Here is a 10,024-nt window from a genome sequence, read left to right as displayed (position 1 = left end):
TACGGCTTCAGGGCATTGGGATGGGAGCATGGAATGTATTCATCAGGTTTTCTGCTTGCAAAACACACCAGGACCTTGGCAGGCTGTGAGCCCAGCCCCACTCACCCATCCTTCCCTGTGTTCCCCAGTGAGGGGTCCACGTCTGGCCCCTTGCCCTCCTGTCTCCTCCTCCTACTCCAGTCCTGACCAGACAGCTGGGTTTGCAACCTCTTGCTTGGATGTGGAATTTCAGGCCTCTCCCCTCTCACAGGGTGTCTTAAGCTATGATTAAGAGCTAAATTACAACTGGGCAGCCGTCCCCGGCCGAGAGCCGCAAGATTTGGGGAGGCAGCTATTAAAGGTGGTGGAGTCCACTGAGCACAACATCTGCATCAACCAGAGGGGATCGTGGGGCCGAATGGGACCAGGGGGTTTCTCACTGGCACCCCCAGTGACATGCTGCACCACCCCCCCACCCTGTGCAAAGCCATCCTTCAGCCTCGTGAGGCTGAGGTTAAGGTGCTGCTTAAATAGGAGGTATTTTGCTGGATTGGCTCTTAAAGAAGGGTGAATGATGGCCTTGTGAAGCATCATTCCTGGACTCCACCACCATTTTCCTCCCAGCTCCTTGATCCATGCAAGTAGAGCCGTTAGCATTAAAAACATCCAAGTGCTGTGATTTTTTGCATAATTTTCAACTAAGCTGTTTCCCTCACCCACGTTAATTGGGATGGGGCAGCCTCAACCCCCCATCCTGGAGAAGGCACAGGTCCCTCCTCTCCTGCAGGGTTTCAGTGGGATGGAAGAAGGTGGCACGGGGCCGTTGTGCCGGAGGGAGCCAAGGAAAAGTCTTCCTGGGTGCCAGCAAAGCAGCCCAGGCAAAGCTTCCCACTCTTCCCGCACATTCTGCAACATCCCAAGCTGAATCACTTCACAGAACTTACTTTTACCCTGTTAAATGCCACTAAACCTTCAAATTAATCCTCCCATTACAGGACTTCTTTTGATGTCAAAGGGGGAATTTTTTTTGATGGCAGAGGGGGATTTTTTCCCCCCGGTATAATTATTCCTATTTTTCTTTCCCCTTTTTTAGGCACAAGAGATTCCTGCCAGATGCATGACTTGTGGAGGCAGCTCCCACACAAGGTATTTATATATTTATATGTATATGATGGGAACGTGGTATTGAATGACCTGAAGTTTCAGGCAGAGGGTAAGGGGAATTTCCCATTTCCTACTCGTTACAGTGGAAGTTGCCCGGGAAGAGTCTGCAGCAGGACTAGGACCAAAAGCCCTGAGATAAAGAACTGCTTTCCAGTGCTGTAAGATAAGCATGTCCAGGGAAAACATCTGCCATTTAACACTATAATTGAGCAAGTTTCAATGCCTGGGAATGATCCCTGCCACTGCCTAAATTACAGGGATGGGTAAAGTGGATTAGCTCCAGTCTTGCATGTGTTTCCCATTGAGCATCTTGGGTATTGCTGGGATCACTGGGCTGAACATCCCAGCACGGAGCCAGAATCACTGGATAATGCTCATGAAGCAGTGGGTAGTGCTAAGGAAGCTTTCTGTAACAGCCAGTAAAGATGGAACAGGCAGGTCAATCCAGAGTTTCAATCAGATTTTATGAATTATTAGGACAAAGGGGATACAATTGCAGAGGTCTTTACTAAAAGTGTTATGAAATAGTCCATATACTTCAATGGGGAAGTGCATTCTTGCTAATAAATCATCACATGGAGGCTCCCAGCATAACATGGGGCTTTCCTGGGAACAGAGAATGAGCCCTGGGAGGCATTGGCCAGCTGTGCCCAGTAGCTCAGGTCTGTGTGACTACCTGCCCCCTGATCCTCCACTACCCCAGGGGTGCAAACTGACTCCCACCCTCTGCCTCCCACCGCTGTGCCACGGCTCCAATCCGCCCCCGGAGCACCTGTGCCCAGTCCTGTCCCCGCTCCAAGGGAGTGGACCTGGTCTCCATTGCTGTCAGGGCAGTGATTTCAGGGGGGATCTGGGGAACCAGGCCAGCTCGGAGCACGGCATCCTGAAATTTGGCTGAGGAGGCTGGAGCTAAGCAACACCGGGGAATGCTGCAAAGGGAAGAAAATCAAGGAAATTGGGATGTAAGCAAGGCCTGGGCTGGAGATACTGAAGGAACAGGGGGATAGTGATGCTCCAGTCCCCAACACTCCCTCACCTGTCTGGCTGAGAGTAGTGGTAGTGAGCAGCCACGGCAGAGTGGGGGCACAGCAGGTACTGGTTTTCCTCCCAGCAGCGCCGCATGGCTCCAACAATATCCTCGTCGGAGGCTGAGCGGGATCGCAGGGTCTCGGAAAGCTGTGGGAATCAGGGAGGCTTGTTTTGCACAGGGCATCAGCCACAAGCACTCAGCAAAGCAATTCAAAATAGGGAGGCTGGAGGATGGAGCTTCCCAAGGACCGAAGGAAGAGGGGTTGCTGCAGCACTGCTGGAAACAACCGTGCGGACAGAGTGTGAGCCAGGGTTTTCCATCCACAGGTGCTGCGAGCGTGGGTGAAAAGGAGCCGAGACCCAGCTCAGCTCTTGGCTGCTATTTCCATGCTCTGAGGGACTTGTAAAACCCACCTCAGTGTAACAGCTCTTCTTGCTTTTAATAAAATCATTACTTAGTATTTATCTTGCTGCACAAGCAGGAGTAGGCACCAGGCAAAGGATCCTCCTCCCTCCTAGTGAGGTACAGTGATTGGGAATTTGGATGGGAAGAGGCAAGGCTTTGCATCTGGCCCTCTCATAGTTCATATCTTCTGTTTTCTCTGGTATCTCTCTCTGTGTTGTGCTCCCATTTGCCATAAGAGTGAGGCTGAATTGCAGCACCCAAGTCATCAGACCCACTCCCAAACACTCAATTTGTGCCAGCATCTGCTGCACGATGCCTCGGTGCATGGCCAAGGATGGGGTGGTTTCAGATCCTAACTAAGTAATTGTAGGCATTTATTAAATTAGTTTTGCAAAGAAGAAAGAGCTTTTTTTAAAAAAAATAAAATTTAAAAGTGTTTTTTAACATCTCAGTGCACACACATTGATATAAAACTTCTGTTCTAGCCTCACACGTAAATTTTTGGTTGGAAGCTCTCCACTATGATTTTTTTATTCTGTAAATGAGTTGAAAATGGTAGTTCTCCTTACACACACACACACATACATAGCGTTGTGTGTGTCAGGAACTGACCTTTCTGTGCAAATCCTCTGGCAGCTTTAGCCTTTTTGATACACTGAATCGCTCCATCAGCGTTTTTATTAGGCTGCTGTCAGAGCCTGAGAGCAGCCACAGGATCCTCTCCACATTGTAAGGCTCCTGGGAAAACAAAGCAATAGGTGAGCAGTGGAAATTCAAGCATTCGTCTCAGGGGAAGAGCACCTGTGTAGATTCTCTGATATCTCCATAGGGTTGAGGTCCTACTACTGAGTTTTTCTTGGTGGTAGCTGGTGTGGGCTTTTTGTCTTCCCTTTACTCACCTACATCCCAAGACAAGTCTTTGGGAACACGATGTCTTTTGGACCTTTGACCTGTTTGACAGTGACCATCAGATTAAAACAGAAAATGCAGGGATAACTGATGAATCAACAGTGTGACCACATCTGTACAATCACTGTGATGAACCCAGGCTAATAACACACTGTGCACTGGAGAAGCAGAAATATCCAGCTGTTTACTCAGTGTTGCAGATGCTGAGTGACTCACAGTGACACCCAGCTCCCTGCAGGGCTGGCTGATAATCTTTGAGAACTTATAGGGCACATATAGGGCCTGACTGGCCTGTATGGCTGCGTAGCAATCAGTGTTGCAACACCACAGCAGAGCTCTGTGCAAGACCATAGAGGAGGGTCACAAACCAATTTCTCTTCTCCCTGTCTCATCCCTGCATGTTTACAAGCACTAAGAAACATTCATCCAGTGGTTTGGCTGAGACACCTTGTAGAGACAGACAGGACAAGGAACACCAACTCACAGAGTACTCATCACATCTCCTGGGTTCAAGTGATGGGTTTGAATGAACTTTTCACATCTTTCTGCCTGTGACCTTTTGTCACTCCATCCTGTTCTACCTTGGAGAGTCATCAGGTCCTACTCAGACTTTTGTGTCCTCATCTGGGTGTCTTATGGTCCCAGTTCTGTCCTTCATCTTCCCACCATCACCTCCCAGAGCCTCTAATCTTCAGTTTAGTCTGTGTGTTGCCTGCCCTTTGCTTTAGGTTGTCCCCTGTTTTAGGCTGTCCTCTGCTTCCCAACCTGGCTGTTCTGAGAAGCCACATGTCAGTGTGCCCTGGACTTCAACAACCCGCTCCCAGAAGCTCCTCCAGCACCATGCTCCCGACATCCCTTCTCCTGTCCTTCTTTCTGCTGCTCCCACATCCTTCACACATGCTTCCCCTTCACCCTCCATTCATGCCAGCCTTTTGGTTTCCACTACAGGTCTCTGTGTCAACACCAGTAAGCTGAACTGGGCCAGGACACTGATGCAAGTACTGGCCTTACCATCTAAGTAAGGCTTCTGCTTCTGTCCCAGGCCACCAGAACTGTCCAGGAGAACTTTGGGGTCCAATTTGGAGGACAGATCACACTGGGGACAAAGTTTTGGTGTGTGGACATGAGCTGTGTGGTGCTTCCTGACCTCAGGGCCAGAGAACATCCCCTGGTTGTCTTTAGGTGCTGCAAAGACATAGCACCTGCTGTGATTCTCCTGGGATTGCTCCTTACAAGGCTCATCCACACCAGACCTCCTGCTTCACCTGCAACTCTTTAGGCAGCATCTAATGAGAAAATTTTCTCTGCTGTACTTTAGGCTGCAGAAGAGGCAACCTAAAAAGGCTGTGCACTCTCCATCCTTAAAGGTTTCCGATACCCGAATGGAAAATCCCTGGGTAATTTGGTGTGACCTCAGGGCTGACCCTGCTTTAAACAGGCCCCAACTAGAGACCTCCTGAATTCCCCTCAAGAATGAATAGTCTCTTATGCTGTGGAAAAATTTGCATGGATGCTTCAGATGTGAGCTGAACAAAGATGTCCCACACAGGTGTGGAGAGGGATGTGTAGAGGGATACACCCATCCAGCTCCTCAGCAATCTCAGGATATCACCTTGCCTGACTGCCTGCTGCCATAATCCGAAAGGCTGGCACATGCCTGGGTACCTCAGCAGAGCAGTACTACTGAAGGGACATGGGCCCAGAAAGGAGCCCAGATACCCCTGGAGCTCTGAGGAGCTCCCCAAGCTCATGGTTTGGGAGGAAAGCCAAGCTGCAGAGCACAGCCTGGTGACAGGGGCACAGGGACTTAGTGACTGCAGAGCATGGCAGCCCCTCCAGGCTCCCGGGTCCTCCCAAGGTGTTTGAAAAGCTTTTGGAAAATCCAGGTAGCTTAAGGCCACAGAGACACAACACCAAGGGTTTCCCTCTGATCACTTGTTTGGAAGCAGATCCAATCCCTGAGGATCACAGGGTAGGGATGAAACGGGAGGTATTTGCTTCCAGGTGTTTGGTTTCTGTACCTCTACGACTTTTCTTTCTGAGGCCTTTGCCTGCCTGTTGAGACTTGTTTTGCTCTGAGTAAGCTGCAGACAGCCATAAATGAGGCATTTCTTCTGGACTTCCCTACCTTCTTCCTGGTCTCTCCTCTTGCTCTTGGTGGAGCCTTTCAGAAGCGTTGACAAAACGCCCTTGACATGGTGGCATTTATAGTTCTGTAGTTGTCACATGTTGTGAAAGTGTCCCTCTCTTGCTAACCTTGCACAGGACAAAACCCCAGAAACACAGCACTTAACAATGAAGATCACAAAGTCAAGCCCTGAAAAGTGAGGAGGAGGGTGTTTGATCTACCTCAGCTCAGCAGTCTGCAGCATAAATGGTTAATAGGAGTCACACCTCCTAATGCATCACTAAGAGGCACTGCCAGTGGCAGAATTATGCAGGTAGATTGGAGTAAAAGAAAAAAAATTCAATATTTGCTATTTCCCCATTTTGGCCAAGTCACTACATACCTGAATATCCATGGCTGATGCTAATGTAGCCTTCACGTTCTCTGCCACTGAGAAATCTCCATGTTGGACAGTCCTATGAATTATGTCATTGCTGTTCACCACAGCAACAACTCGAATTGGGAGACCCATTTTCTGGGCAATACAGCCAGCTGGGAAAAAACAGTGAAAAATAAATGTATGCTTGGTGAAGAAACATCCAAAGGAAGTTTAGCAAAGGAGTCATTGTACAAATTGATTGAGCAACTGGCTCAGAAGCAGACACAAATGATATTCCCTGGTGGGCTCTGAGATATCTGTCTCCAGGGGTTTGGTAGAGCACCAGATTATAAAATCCAGGGATGCAATGCTCCACCTGCCATTGAACACTGACCTTTGGGCATTTCCATATTTGATGATGGATGGTTAGGGGATGACAGGTCAGACAGGTGCTGTGCGAGCAAGAGAGATGAAGATTTTGAGCTTGTTAATGCTGCCTCAGATGGGCAACCTGGAAGTGCAGTGAATATATCAAATCCTTTGTTGCTGTCATAAGACAGTTCTATGCCTATTTTGGGACAGAGGCAATCAAGGGCTCTCATTTAGAAGGTCAGATTATGCAATTATGAGTGGTTCTCTTGACCACACACTACCATGCAAACCAGAGTAGGACTAGGCAGGACTCCACACCTCTGTTAATGTCTCACTTAAGAAATCAGAGCCACAGTATTTTCCCTCTTTTCTTCATCAAACACGTTCTGTCCTCTCCTAATGTTCCCATCCTCAAGATAGCTACACTCATCATCAAAGGGTGGTTTGGGTTTTTCTGCACCTTGTAAATCATTAGTGACACCTAAATTGAGTAATAAGCATACATGAGTAATAAAATAAAAGTGGTTCTGAAGAAATCCTACCAGAGAGTGGGTGTTTTAATAAATAGCAATACCTAGTATCTGTGAAGTGCTTTTGGTCTATAGATCACAGCATTGTCTCTCTTATCTAACCTATCTTTTTCCCTTTACCTGTGATATTTCCTCCTCCTCCTGTTGGCACAACAATTTCCACCACTGGCAGTGGGGTGGTATCCAGGGATGGGGCACACTGAAAGTAAGCATAGAAGAAGTGAGCAATCTGCACCATAATCCTAGACCAGTTGATGGAATTCAAGCTCATCAAATTGTATTTTCTGGCGAAATCGTCATCGGCGAACAGTTCCTTGATGGGCTCATCGATTTCATCGCTGTTCCCATGAGCTGTCAAAAGGAGAAAGGAAAGATTAGATCTGCCAACAGCAGTGCATCAGGCACAAGGTATGTCTGCTCAGAAATAGGGGTTGGTCTCAAGCCCTGGGGTTTGCTGTGGCCCATCTGCCTCAGGGGCTGAGTGGCACCCTGTGGATGTCGGGTGGTTTCTGCAGACGTGGCACTCTGGGTTCCTGCTTATACCAAATATATATTTCCCAAATATGTATTTCCCCTTGTGAGATGCCAAGGTGAGACCTGGCTGAGCAGAAGAGTCCATGAGAACTCAAGCAGCTCAAGCACCCAGTGGTGATGCTGACCCATGGGGATGGCAAGGTGGTAGGGGATGGATCACACAGGAAGGTGAGAAGACAGAGGGCAGAGGTGACTCCAAATCCTTTTAGTGTCAAGAAATGGTGCTGAACTCAGTGTAGCCAAACACCAGCCACCTGCATGGAGGCAGCTCTGATCTGTGGCCAGGAGACAAAGAAGCCTTGAACTACTTGGTCACCAAACTGGGTATGTCGTCTCCTGTTAGCAAGATGTCTGGGCATGGTGATGGCAATGACCCGACTGGCTACAGCTGCTAAAGCTGCAAATCCCACTGAGTATCTCCCTGAGACTTTAAGGGTCATGGTTTTGACACAGCAGGGCCATAGAGTGGACAGTCCAACAGCAGTGCCAACCAGCAAAGACGTGGACATTGTCTTCAATGACGGTGGTCATCTGAAGTTCCTGTATCTGAGTGCAGAGCCCCTTGGGCAGCAGAACAAAGATGTCCATGTTCTTCTGCCCTCTCACACTCTCGATGGCCGAGCTCCCTGTGTCCCCTGAAGTTCCTGTTTCAAAGTGAGGAAGCACCAAGAAAAGAAAAAAAATGATGCATCAGTCAAACCTGCATTGCTGCACTTCAAGAAAAGACACAGAGATGCTCCATGAGATGTTTTTGACTAGAGAAGCCACCCTGGCATTGTCTGGAGATCACTCACCAGCCACCCGTAAGGCAATACCACCCTGGGGCATCTGTGGGGAGGGCTGTGGGATGGTGGCTCTCAAGGTAAAGGCCTGACCAGAAATGTCACATCTCTCACAAAGAGACATACTCACCCACCAGAATAGTGACGTGCTTCTGCTTTTTCTCCAAGAAATATTGCAAAAACTGCCCTGTGCAGGACAAGGACAGATCCTTAAATGCAAAAGTAACCCCGTGCCACAGCTCCAAAACATTCAGCCCGTCTTTCAGCCTGGATAAATGGACAACATCCTTGTGCCTGAACCTGCTGAAGGCCCTGTCGATCAGGTCTAGAGGGAAAATGGTTAAAGGAGCTGTTAGATTGTTTTTCTGACCCATGGCTTCCTGCACCTGTGTTCTTCATGCTCCCGGTATCTTTCTGCACAACCAAAGACTCTCAGTTGCTGGAGCGGTGACAGACATCCAACAAGTTATTAGTAGTTACTAGGAATAAATCAGCCCAGCTTCATGGTGTTTGATAACTATGCCAAGTAACCCCAGGGGATACTCTACACGATCAGAGAAAACTGTGCTAAAATATAAAATACAGGAAACCTGAGTTTTATCACTATGTGCCATTGAGACAGAGGTTGCAGCTGCCCTCTGGTGGAGGTGACAGCTCTTAAATGTTGTAAAACATTAAAAATGTGATCTCAAGGAGAGCGTGGAGCAGTAGGAAGCCCTGGAGGGAGGGTAAGTCTGGAGCTCAGCAGAGCAGCCAGGTGACCCAGCAGCATCAGCCATCACTACTGAAGTCAACAGAATCCCTATTTGCACACAGGGAACACCTTTTCCTGCAAGGTGACAGAGGAGATCAGGGTACAGAAAGGAGCAGGCAATAGTGCAGCAGGCTCCATCCTCTGGGGGCCACGAGAGGGTGGGGTGTAGGCAGGCAGGTGCATCTGAACACCCTAAAATCCTCGCGCACATCCCCACGAGCAGCTCCCTGCGTGGCTGCACTCACCACCGAGTGTGTTCCGTGGGACCAGGTCGGCTGGGATGAAGAGGGAGCACAGCTCCTTGACCAGCCCACGGTAGCAGAGGCTGCTCCAGCGCCACAGGGTGTCCCTGTCCAGCGAGGGGATGTTCTGGGGCATGAACAGGCCCCCGTCGGGCGCGTAGCCGGAGAAAAGGGCTCCCTCGAAGTCAACGGCCCTCGTGCCGCCCCGTGTGCTGAGGTACTCCATGGCTGCTGGGGAGGGACTGCTGTCACTGCCAGGGACCCAGAGTAGACCCCTCAACTCCCTCAAAAACTTCCCCTATGGACACACAGAGCTCCTCAGGGAACAAACCACCTCCTCTCAGGAAAAGTCACAGGGAGCTGGAGCAGCGGGGGCCAGTGAGGGGCATGCGGCATTTTGCAGGGGATGGAAAGGCCGTCTGGGATTTGTGCCAAGGTGGCCGGAACCTCCTCGTCTTGCTTTCCCTTCACCCTTCCCACCCTGCCCCGGAGACACTTCCCGCCTGAGGAAAAGCCCTGACGGCGCAGAAGCCGCTGCACAAGCACGTCATGTCTCTTGTGGGCTGTTTGCCAAAGCTGCAGCTTTTTTTTTTTTTTTGAAGAAAAAAAAAAAGAAATAACTGTCTTTAGAGCAGGCTGATTCTGTTCAAAGGGGTTAAACTAAGGACAGGATTTGACACAGTGCAGGAACGGCTGAGCTAAATCCTCCGTGTTCACGCAAATCCGACCGAGCAGCCACCGGCGCTGCTGGAAGAGGCCATTTCCCACCCAGATCCCGTGAACTCCCACGACTGTTCCCACCTCGGGCACTTGGGCCGATGCTGCAGCCCCTCGGCA

General features: G+C 49.6%; 1 protein-coding gene across 2 annotated transcripts; it reads right to left on the bottom strand.

Annotated features, from left to right (window-relative positions):
- Positions 1–1,588: 1,588 nt before the first annotated feature.
- THNSL2 (threonine synthase like 2) lies at positions 1,589–9,750 on the bottom strand. Of its 2 annotated transcripts, XM_008930986.4 has the most exons (8): positions 9,191–9,743; positions 8,322–8,516; positions 7,901–8,053; positions 6,996–7,226; positions 5,998–6,146; positions 3,191–3,316; positions 2,180–2,319; positions 1,589–2,072 (listed from the first exon to the last, which is right to left on the bottom strand). In XM_008930986.4, the coding sequence occupies exons 1-8, from the start codon at positions 9,411–9,413 to the stop codon at positions 1,838–1,840; spliced, it is 1,452 nt and encodes a 483-aa protein (XP_008929234.1). In that variant the 5' UTR covers positions 9,414–9,743; the 3' UTR covers positions 1,589–1,837. The 2 variants fall into 2 exon arrangements, with proteins under 2 accessions (XP_008929234.1, XP_017942067.1); XM_018086578.3 differs by lacking the exon at positions 8,322–8,516 and having other exon boundaries at positions 9,191–9,750.
- Positions 9,751–10,024: the final 274 nt, after the last annotated feature.

This window comes from Manacus vitellinus, unplaced genomic scaffold, assembly GCF_001715985.3.
Source record: "Manacus vitellinus isolate BGI_N305 unplaced genomic scaffold, ASM171598v3 scaffold_98_pilon, whole genome shotgun sequence".
NCBI classification, from domain to species: Eukaryota; Metazoa; Chordata; class Aves; order Passeriformes; family Pipridae; genus Manacus; species Manacus vitellinus.
The sequence above is the reverse complement of the archived record's forward strand: the minus strand, read 5'-3'. Positions and strand labels throughout refer to the sequence as shown.